Source organism: Merops nubicus, unplaced genomic scaffold (genome assembly GCF_000691845.1).
Source record: "Merops nubicus isolate BGI_N331 unplaced genomic scaffold, ASM69184v1 scaffold11247, whole genome shotgun sequence".
NCBI lineage: Eukaryota > Metazoa > Chordata > Aves > Coraciiformes > Meropidae > Merops > Merops nubicus.
The window spans coordinates 72,057-83,901 of NW_008619606.1; the positions used below are offsets into that span (position 1 = coordinate 72,057).

At 47.2% G+C, this 11,845-nt stretch overlaps 1 protein-coding gene across 1 annotated transcript in view; it reads right to left on the reverse strand.

Moving 5' to 3' along the window:
• Window positions 1-9,583, reverse strand: part of BRINP1 (bone morphogenetic protein/retinoic acid inducible neural-specific 1) — a 60,998-nt gene extending 51,415 nt beyond the window's left edge. The window contains exon 1 of the mRNA XM_008943848.1: window positions 9,306-9,583. Coding sequence (XP_008942096.1) covers window positions 9,306-9,523 — 218 coding nt within the window. The 5' untranslated portion in view covers window positions 9,524-9,583. The remainder of the gene's footprint in view (window positions 1-9,305) is intronic.
• Between the last annotated feature and the right edge of the window lie 2,262 nt (window positions 9,584-11,845).

Consider the following 11,845-nt stretch of genomic DNA (forward strand, 5'->3'; position numbering starts at 1 on the left):
AATAAGCATCTGCCTTATTTAAAAGCAGAATTAATAATCTACTCAAAAAAAAAAAAAAAGTGAAGGCTTCTCCTTGGCTTGTTAGCCTTTAAATATGCTCCCAAGCCACTGGACCATAGTCTGCTGGTCTGAATAAACCTGAGATGAACATGCAGAGTCATTGCTGTGCAGGGTGCTGGGGAGCAGCCCCGGGAGCCCAGCTTGGCAAAGCCCTCCACCTCTCCACCTCTCTTGCAGAAGTGAAGCTATCCCCCCACCAAGCAAGGTCTTGGAGGGGCCTGTGTAGAAAGCTCCCTCCTAGCCCAGCTGGATGCGGATCTCTTGAAAAAGGTTCAGCACCTATAAAAAATATTTGTCTGTGCTGCTCCTGGGATTCATTGGGAGCACAATTAAAATACTTCATTCAGAAAGGGTATTTTTGTGCTTGAGCATGCAGCTCTGAGCTAACGCTCAGCTGATCCAGCTCAGAGGTTACCCAGGTCAGCAGGCAGGGCAGCCAGGCAGTGATATGCCCCCCCCCAGGCACACAGCTCATGTGCAAACCTTTCTCCAGAGGACCTGACATCTCCCAACCACAAGCACCATCCCATCGGGACATGAACACAGTGACTGCATGGCTCCTGAGCTATTCCCCATGGTCTAGGTGTGTGCTGTCACATCGAGATGAGGGTCTGTTCCTCCCAAAGCTTGCCCAGATGTTCTCATCCCTTATTGTAGCAGCACTGAGCATATCAAAGCCCAGTGCCATTTATCTTTCTGTTTGCCCTCTGTTCTCGAGCATATCAAAGAGGAGGAGAGGTGTGTCCTTCTGTCAGGGCCTGCAGCTGGCAGGGATGTTCCCCAGCCCTCACCATCTGAATCCAAACACAGCCAGAGCAGCTCCCTCTCCAGCCCCGAGCTCCCTTTCTGCTCAGCCCAGCACCCCGACGTCTAAGCACTGCTCAGCTCAGCCTGAGCCATTCCCTGCCTCCCCCAATCCTGCCTTTTTTTCTGCTTATGCAAATATATTAAAAGCTTCCCATAGGCAGGAGGGTGCATTATGCAGGAGATGTAACAGCACTGGTCCTGCATGGAGAATGAAGGCTGTGGCTGAAGGAGAGGCTACGTGATGGGACTGGCTGGTTCATGTCCATCACTTGCCTGGCTCCTGTTTGCCAAGCTGCTGGGTTAGAGCTGGTGAGACAGGAATGTAAATTGTGGCTTTCTTGTAAAGTTGCATAAACTCCTAGTAATGTCTATTTCAGATTAACATTTACATTGAAGAGAACACTAGAAGGCTTCATTGTTTACTTGCACTATGGAAATAGATTTAAATTTTTGGTTTGCACACATTTCTTTACAAGGCATTTACTGATTACAAACCAATGTACATCACTCGTTTACATGCATAATGTAAACTATGGAGATTGGGTATTTTTTTGCCATGCAACGCTGTACAGATTTCCATTGCTCATTCCACACAGAGGCAAGAGCCTCCTTTCATCTCAGCTCCCTCTGTCCTTCAATTGCTGCGTTGCCTCTCCTAAAAAAGCCTTGCCTCTGACTGGAAAACATAAAAGTTGATGTCCCCTTTAAACAGATAAAAACCTAATAGGAAAACCTTGTCAGCAGAACTTCAGCATGACTAAAAAAGCCAAAGCCAAGATGAAAAAAGCCTAACAGTGCCTATCAATTTGTACCAGTGCAAAGCATCACCTTAATGCTGTTTGAGAAGAACCTTCACGGTGCTTTTTTGAATGCTTCAGGCATTCAAACAACTGGAACAGAACTGAGAACTTGCCAGGATCTGTATGTGGGAGAGGAACTATGACTGTACGTGTGTTGTACAGTTTGTCTCAGTCGGTAGCAGCCAAGTCTCAGCGCCCAGCTTCATTTTAAACAAGTGTGAGCCCTCCCACAGCAAAGCTGAGATCCTCCTGCTCATCTTCACTGTGCCTCCCTTGCCCAGCAGTGCTGGGGAAATTCTTCTCTCTTATTTTTTCCTTATCCTAAAATGCTAAAACCTGAGCCCAAGGAAGTCAGAACTGAATCCTGGGCAATTCTAAGATTTCAGAGTTGCAGACTGAACAATAAGGACAACCAGTTCTTTTTGTTTTGTTTTGTTTTGTTTTTTTTTTTCCTCCTTCCCCTTTATTAGGACAAAACCTACTTGCAAATTCAACATAAATTGGGTGAGCAAGTTGAAGAGCAGCCAGGTAAACAAAACACACACAAAATCAAAACGTGTCACTTTTGACATTTTTTAAGTGGCATTGGTTGACTTTGTGTTTCGAGATGAACTTTTACACTTTATACACTGAAAAAACAAAGTTGTTTTCATTGTATTAATCCAGTGGAAAACAACAGCAAAGCTTAAACCTTTCACTGAGCCTAAAATGAAATGTTTTGATTTTTTCATTTTACTGAAAAGTTGAACATTCATTTCAGATCAACCCAATTTAAATGTTACTTTTGTTCTGTACAACCAATGAACCACAAAAACAATTATTGGTACAGCTCTGGTGACCAGTAGATTCAATCCAATGCAATAGAGATGGCCAAGAGAGCGCATGATGAGGGGAGAGATGAAGGAAGAATGGACTGAAAAACTGGTGGAAGCAGTTCCAATAGATCTTGTCTCTCCCAAACTTAGCGTGCACTTTCACAGCCACTTCAACTTTAATCCATGTTGCTGCTGAAAACAGCAGTCTCACTAGTCCCCTTCGTCCCCTTCCTGCCTCCAGCCACACATTCCTGTGCCTTTACTATCACCTGATCACACAAGGAATAAGACCAGAAGAGTGATCTAGCTGAAAATGAACTTTTTTTTTTCTTTATTTTTCCTGGCCAGATTAGTTTTCTGCCAGATCAGTTCCTCAGGCGTGGACATCCCAGGTTTGCATGAAACCTGCCTGGAAGGTTGGTCTGGTCAGGAAAGGCAAAACTTCTGTAAATAGAAGCTGCTAAAACCAGTCATGGAACCATCACATTCACTAGGCAGATTGCCCAAGGCCAGTGCCTGAATTCAGAAGTCACATTTTGCTTTTGCTTAGAAATAATAAAAGCTCATAATGCTCCCAGCCACACAACCAGCCATAGAAACGCTGGTGCTGTGTATGCAGGTCCTGGGTCAGTGGGCAATGCTGGATATGCTAGAACAGGTTCTCCAGCCAATAAATTGGTGAATTTTCCCTGAAGTCAACAGCTTCACACAGTTATGTCAAGAAGAATCCGGCTCATTGTTTTTAATTCGTGGTACCATAAAACTTTGAAAGTTTTGTGGGCTGGTTTTGTGAGGCCAATTTTTTTTTTGTTTCCTCCTTTTTTAGTTTTCTTACCTCAAAGGGAAAATTTAAGCAGCAGAACAGCATATGCATTTCCAAGTCTCTGTGCACAGCAAAGATCCTTGCTTCATGATAATTCTCTTCTCTTCGCCAAGGGAATGACATATTTAGAGAGCACGTAGCTGCTCAGATTTGTGGGGTTTTTAGGACTAAATAAAAATCTCTAGTGTGGCTGGATGCATTCAGCAGTGCAAATCCCTTTATGAGCACCCAGTTTACTGTCCACTCTGAAACAGAGAAACAGGGAAATCACAGAGCTGTTGGTTAGATGGGACCCTGGGGGTCCCTAATCCAACCTCCCTCTTGAAGCAGGACTATCACCAGCTCTGGAGCACATCAGCTGTGGCTTTGTCCAGCCAAGCCTTGAAAACCACCAGGGATGGAGACACCCTTCATCTCTCCATTGACCTGTCCCAGACCTGCACCACTCTCCTGATGAACCAGTTTCTGGATGGGGGAGAGGAGGGAGGAATTCAGCTTTAAACCAGCTTTTTTCTTGTTAGGCACCATTTTAACCATTTTATAGCTAGCTTGTGCAACCAGTTACTCACAACCCTTCCTGTCTCAGGAGCTGTATTTCCTTTTTTTATACCATGGGACCTTACTGTAAGGAGTCTACGTTTTGCCCTGTCTCTCTGCAGGCAGAGGCATGGGGCAGGACTGGCTGGTTTGCTGTCCTGCCCCACCAAGTTTTGAATCTGTTGGTTCATTTTAACCAGACTTGGAAGAAGCCTCAGAATTATTCTGTATTTACAGGTTTTGTGAAATCAGGCAGCCTCTAAGTGGTCCCACTGCAGGAGAAATTGCAAGGCAAGCAGATTTCCTTTTTATACCCCAGGGTTTCCCTCCTCTTACACAGAGAACCAGCTTTCTCTGCCCCTACTGTCATTTCAGAAAATGGAATTAAACTCCCACACATGGAAAACCCACATTTCTTCTCCTACATGCACATTCCCCTTCCAGTCCTGTGTGATCATCCACTTTATATTTCTCTTTTCCCTGACATCCATACATCTTGCAGCATTTAATTAAGTCTGCCCAGCAAAGCAGAGCAGGCAGATGCTGTCACCTCCCATTCTCCTGGGGGGACTGAGGCACGAAGTGAGCTTGCCCACAGCCACACCAGCAGCCTGGGGCAAAAATAGGGATGCTACCTGCATTACCTCTCTGCCAGTCTAACTGAGTCCCTCTTTCCAAGGTGGTGTCTCCTGTCCCTTCTTTGCTGTGGGAAGAGGCAGCCTGTCTACCCAGCTGGAAGAAACCATCTCACCACTTCCCTCTTTGCATCTCATGTCTCACCTCTGCCACTGAATAACAAAACCTCATGGTTTTCTAGAAAAGAGCTTTTTTTTCTCTAGAACTTGCTTAAACTGAGCAGCATCATTAGTGAAATGCCTCTGTGTCAGTGCTCCTGCCTTGGCTATTTGCATAGTGTATTCTCATGCTCTGTTGGTTCTTTTATTTTACCTTATAGCCAAATAATCAATTTCTGGGAGAAGAAACAAGGACAACATGACAATATACATCAAAAGAAGTGGACTGAAGCTGTTAACTACTGACTTGTGGTAACAAGAACATTTTCTGGTCTGAGCAATGCCTTAGTCCCAAAGCCAAGCTGAGCTTCATCTGTTTTCCAGCCTTCATGCAGCACCTAGTACCCAAGGCTCTCATGACTAGGAACAACAAGGATAGTGATAATGAATATTCAGACATCCCACAAACCACTCTCAGCATCTGCCATCCTATCTGCATTAGCATCAGAGTGCACAGATAATGATCAAAGCAGCATTTTCCTGCCAGAGGCCCCCCCTAAACTCGCCTTATTAGTATGAATCGATGCTGATTAATGTGCTTCCTTAATGGAATTGTATCTTCCCCTACTGTTCATGATTTAATATAAAACATCTCCCCCTTTGCTTGCCTTTCTCCTAATACACTTACAAGGTGCAAACCTTGACTGAGGGTATCAGGAAAACCAGTCATCCAGGTTTTGCAAGGAAGAGACCTAAAATCTACTCAAATGAAACACACAGGAGAGGATGAGTCTTTGGAAACTGCAACAGCAAACTGCCTTTCCATGCTGGAATGGTAGATCTGGATCCAGGCATCCTATGAAAAGGTAGCAGCTATGATGCTCTACAGAAATTCTGCTTATGCAATATATAAAATAGCCTTGCTCACTAAACCAGGCTCTTCACTTGGTGCTGACAGACTTCTGGACTGAGCTGTGGTGGAAGGAGGAGCACTGCATGGTTTAGTTTGGTGTTGCTTCCTATTTTAACATCACCTGTAAAACTGAGCACATGCTGCATTCTGCCTGATGCTGCTGTGGAGTGTTGGCAGGGGCTTTATCTCTGTGGGTTTTCTGTGTAAATGACACGGTCCTAATGCTCTGTGTCCAGGCTCTTGCAAAGCAAGACACTGGGGAAATCACCACTAAGCAGGTGACAGTGTTTCAATTAGGGATGGGTGAGGTCCCCAATTTCACATCCACTCCAAATCCTTGCTCGCTGTAGCTGGTTTGATGTCTGCTGCTACTGGCCCTAGGAGAAGAGCAGCAGTCAGGTCAAGCCTCATTCAACAAAATCCCAACTGCCCCAAGGAACTGTCTGACCAAGGGACAAACAGTCAACCAGAAAAAGTATGGGAGAAAAGGAGCACTGACAGAGGAGGTGACACAGAAAATCCCCATGCTCCATGGCAGCTGCTTTTCTAAAGAGAGGAGTGATATCCTTAATGTAGAATATGTGCCTCCCTTGGGCTAGTCTAGTGCAAAGAGCAATTGAGAGACATCATTTGGGAGGAAAGAGGCTTCTGCACTGGAATTAAACAGTTGACAAAATCCCAACAGCTTTACAGATTCTTGAAGTCAATTTAAGAAGCCCACGAAATGAGATTGTACCCCTGTGGGTCTCAGCAAAATGACACGTTCTGGAGGGTGTGTGTGCTCAGAGTCCAGCTCTTAACTGCTAGAACTGGCTGTGGCTCCACTGATTCACCACAGCCAGACTGGTTTTGACACTCCTTAAAAAATACACAGGCCCAGTTTTTAAGTGACCAGTTCTGCCAACAGGGACAGATATTTAAACCAAACAATCCTCCAACATCTAGGCAGCCTCCTACCTAATGGCTCCATCTGCTCGGCTGAAGCACTGGAGGTTTTCCCCTCCTCCTTACTACTGAGCAGGCTGATTGTAGTAGGAGCAAAAGTGAGTCCCAAAGAGTGTTTCCAAAGCTCTCAGCAGCTCAAACCATGACACACATGGCTGCATTGCCCCAAGCCCCCAGCTACCTCCTTCAGCTTAGTGTTTAGTATTTGGCCATGAGATGCATCTCTAGGTGCCCTTGCAGCCTCCCTGTATCTTTTCAAACTTTCTCCCTAACTACCTCCACTGGACTTTGTCTCATCTTCAGTTTCTTTTGTGACTTCCTGAGCATTATGATCATCTGCAAGACCCTTCTCAGACACCTCCCATGCATGCAGAAAGACGCTGCCCATCTTCTCCCATGTTGGAAGAAGGAAGACATTATTTCTTCCCCATGTTACAAGTATCTTTCATAAAGGCTTTAGCAGTATCCAGCAGAAATGGAGAGCAGATCTCTTTCTACTTCCCATAGATAAAGTTCACTCTGAACCAAGATAAGCCTTCAAATTTTACCAGTCTCCTACAAAACAAAGGGAATTTTTTTTTCGTCACCCCACAGCACATAAAACTAGAAACCACAGGCTTCACATGCAAACAAGATGTTTAGAGTTTCCTTTATAAAAATGAGGTATCTACATTTAACCCATATCCAGGGCTAAACTACAGCAGTTGCTCTATCACCTGATCACCCCTCCCCACCCAAGAAGGGGAATTAGGGAAAGGAGATCTAGGAATTAGGAAAAGGTTGAAATGAAAATGGATGTAATGAAACAGCAAAACTAATACCAATGCCAGTATAAAGTAAATGAAGTTATACTCAGCCCAGCAAGCATACAGTGGTCACAGTGAACAGGAAGGCAGCCTCAGGAGCAGGGTCAGGAGAAGCCCAAGCAAGAGCAGGAGCCCACAAGGAGGTCCCCTCCTAAATGAACTTCCCTCTTTATGCTGAGTGTGACATTTGTGGTCTGGGATACACCTGTGAGCTGCCCTGACTGACTCCACACTGCTAACGGCCTGCAGACCATGACTGACCTAGGATGGTGTTCCAGCAAAACCAGGACGTGGGGACAGCAAAGCTGTTGAGCAGGCTGCCTGCTCTGGGTGTAAATTCATCACAGGAAACCTTTCAGGAAAGGTTACCCACAAACCCTTGTCAACTGTGACACAGGTACGTCTGAGTCTGCCTTCAGGAAGAGACACGGATTAAGTGACCTCTCAAGGTCCTTCCAGATCCCTTTCTCCATGATTCTTCGAGACAGAATCCCAGGCTTGATGGATCTCTGGCCTGACCTACAGTGACAGCTCTTAGATGTGTCTGAACACATCCACTGCCTGCATTTCCCTCCCTCTGCAGCCCCTGTAGACTGCTGCGGTGGCGTTCAGGGCTGAGCAGCTCTTTAGCAAAGGGCAGAGCCGCTGCCAGGGGCATCACGGGGGGCAGAGATGGGCAGACTGGATCAGAGTGTGGTGTCAGGCAGGGCAGGGGCAGAGCTGGGGGATCCACAACCAGGAAGAAGGTCTTTTTGAAAAAGGCATGTTTTCTCCACTCCTCTGTGCAAACATAGCCAGCGAGGCATCCTTGGTGGAAGCGTGGCAGCATCATCTCTTGGGTTTGGGGCTGGCTTCCCCCCTGAGCTGTTTTGAATGAAGAGGACAAGCCAGGACAATACTTCAGCCCACGCTAACCTGCCCTTGCTCTGGGGGCTGGTGCGAGGGGAGGGGATGCTGCACTCCCTGGAGGCCATGGGACAGGCACAGCTCATTTTTCTTCCCCACGTATAGACGAAGCCACTATTATTCTGCAAGTGCTTTTGGCTCCCTGCCCGTGGAGAACTCTGCCTGCACACGTGGTTTCCCTGCCTCACCATCCCCCTGACATCGGGTACGTGCATCTGCCTGCTCGTTGCCAGTGGGCTATTCATTAGCACTTCCCTACCTAACAGTTTGCATGGTTGTGTTTGCAAGTGTCTTTCTGAAGCACAACAGGACCAGATAATTATGTAAATGTGCACATGCCCAGGAGAGTTTTGCAGTCCCTTTGGGTTTTAGGGCAAATCTCATGATACTTTCTGGCTTATTCCCCTGTGCTCCAAAGAGCTGGGTGCTTTCATAGGAGGATCACATCAGCACCCCAGATTTTCATGTTAACATGGAAAAAGAAAGGCATGTTTCTGGATAGCACAGCTGGCAAGAAGAGCTTGAAACAGGTAACATAAAAGCTTCAAACCAAATTCTGCCAATTCTCTGTATTTTTTCAATTAGAAGACTCTTAAACCAATATCACAGTTCTGGGGACAAGTCCAACGCAGACATGGAGATAGTCTGCAAAGGTCTGTGGTAGGCAGGACACAGCTAAGGCTCATACACACCAGTGGGAGAACTGCCATGCTGATGTGTGTCGTGACACCTTTATGTCTGTTCTTGCCCATGTGAATCTTAAGCTATCGACAGGTCACATGTGTGAGTTTGGTACAGGGTCCTGCTCTGCCCTCAGGTACACTGGTTTGAAAAACATGCCTGTGAACTTGCCTATGAACTTATCTGCCACCACAAAGTACACCCACACCCTTGGTCCCTTTTTATCTCAGCCTGTGTTGTGCATATTGCCATGGTACTGCAGTGCCTTCATCTCACTATCAGAGAGTTAGTTCTGAGTCTTTGAAGCAGTTTTCATTGTCAACTGAGGACCATGAAGAACCAAAGAAGCATTTCCAGGTGGAACAGGGACAATGATGCGTCTCCTATTGAATATGAGTCTTGAGCCCATGGGAACTGGCTAACCTAACACCACCTAACAACTTATCCCAGCTACAGGTGCTGTAGGAAACCAACGTACCTGTATATTTTATATCTGGTTGTAAATCCTTGACGATGTCTTTCCACAAAGGATAAGTAGCTCCGTGAGTGATGGAAAGGCCCCCTGTCTGAAATAAGCCAATCAAATTCCTTGGAGACATGTTGGTTGGTAGCAGCTGGATCCTGGTGGGAGGGCTGTACTAGTATATGGTCCCATATAAACAGGAGGTAGAGGAACTCAACAAGCCTCCAGTTCATGCTTTTCTGTCTGCCTTTTTCCTCTCATTCTTGCTCCATTCTGTGGAGTCCTGTTGGAAAAAAAAAGAGGGAAGAGGAGGAAGGAAAGCGAGAGAGAGAGAAATGGAGGGGAGGAGAGGGAGGAGGGAGAGAAAGAGAGAGTTTAAAAATGGGAATTGTTTTGATCCTTTGACAACTGTCTCTCAGGGTGAAAATAGATATGAAAAATCAACTTCCAAAAGACTTCAGTCTGCCTCTGTTACAGCTTAGAGTATTTGGCAGTGTTTTACTCATGCACCCCTAAGTGGTGCCTTTAACCTCCTGAGCGTATATCACTGCTGAAATAACCAGGTCCTGACCTAAGACATCCTCACCACAGCTCTTCCATCACTCCCCTCGTGAAGTTCTCTGCAGGGCTGCAGAGGCGAGTGAAGGCTGGGCACAGAAGGTGGCCGCACCCTAGGCTACAATTACCCCTTTATTGTCCCTTTAATGCTGTGCCAGAGAAACACGTCTCCTGCTTTCATGTCTCTCTGATGATCTGTAATCCATAATCCATGCAACCTGAGCAATCTATAAAGACACAGCTCTTACTTTAAAGCATTGCCAAAAAAGAAATATACCAAAATAATTACTGGGGCTTCAGTGACGAGCAAGTGCGGACACACAGGCACAGACACACACACAGAGCTATGAATTCCTGCCAAAATTTGGAAGATAATCATCACCTCAACCTGCTTTCCTGCCTGGCTGTTTGGGAGGTGCGTGTGTGGTGGACGGGGACAGGTCTGTTGCTATTTGGACTACAGGAGGACCTCGAGGCTCTTCTCAAGATCAAAGCTCTGTGGGGTGACCCACTGAACACGCACAGTCAGCGTGGGAGATTTAGCAGGGAGTTTGGGGGGATGCTTCCTACCACCCAGTGCAGGGCACGCTGTTCTTCCCATGGGGGGAGAGTGGCTGTCCTGCTCCAGCCCCCGCCCAGCCATGGCTGTGGACAGCCCTGCTGCAAGCAGCTCCTCTCCCCGGCAGCTTTAACGGCCAGACAAGACATCTGATGAGTGGGAAGGGAAGCAGAGGGGTGAATCGCCCTGCCAAAGGTTACGCAGCGAGCCACCGATGCAGCTGGAAGAGAGCCCTGGCCTCCTGACTCCCATCCCCAGCATTTCAGCCATGAGATCATCCTCCTCCTCCTCAGCCGGGCTGCTGGCGAGGTGCCCTGCGTGTGCTCTGTCAGTGGCTGGCTCGGCTGGCACCCTGCGCTGGGCCTGGACCCCCTCCCCTGCTGCTGCCCAACCACAGCACGGCTGCAGCACGGCTCAGCCTGCTGGGTTGTGCTCCTCATGGCTGGGAGTGGCTGGTGCTGCTCTGAGAAAGCCCTCTCCATAGGCAGGGTATGGTCCTCCCCCTGCCCACCTCCTGTCCATCTGGCTGCCTCGCTGGGTCTTGTGGAGGATGTGCCAACATGGTGGGCATGTCCTGGCAAGCAGAGTGAACTTGAGACTGCATCCCATGCTCTAGGGGCACAAGCCTGGCTAAAAGTTGTCCTCGGGATAAGTGATGCCCAACTATTTCTGTAGAATAGACCACAGAGAGACTGCAGCTACTCATTAAAGTAGAAGAAATCAGGCTATGCCAGCTCTGCTACACTGAGATTTCTGTCAATATAAATACACATCCCCAGAAACCCTTCAGGGTGGGCTGGCGTGGCAGGGAGTTCAGGAGCCAGGCGTGGGAGCCCGCACGAGAGCCCAGCCTGTGTCTGGTGAGCTGCTGGGAGCTCAGCAGCACTTGACAAAGCTGAGCTGAGTCAGTCTGGTTAGAAATGACACTCGGCTGTTGTGTCACATGGAGAAATGAAGGAAAATGAAGGATGGGAAAGTCAACGAGGGTTTGCTTCTTTTGGGCACAGATCAACTTCTTTCTAATTGCTGATAGAGTATTACTGATATTAAAGCTAATGGGACCTGTAGCTGCTGACTGAGGACGTTGTTCCTCTTCTGGAGGCATGTATTTAATACTAGCCTTCACCACCAACTCCTGCTTCACCCATAAATGTGGCCATTCTTGATGCTCCAGTCCCTCACCTCTCAGGAAGGACTAGTTCTACCTTACCCTACAAACCTGGAGTTTGGGGAATTTCTAGCCCCACACTGAGGGAAACAGAGCATATTTCAAGTGGGATACAATACATCTCTGCTTCCAGAGACCACTCACAGTGATCATGAGCCCAAGGTGGCTACTGGGGAATACTCCCAGATCAATCCCACCTCCAGTGTTTCCAAATTCTAGTTCAGGAGTTTGTTTCTCCTGCTTCTCCATCCAGGCCACTTTGCTGCCTTG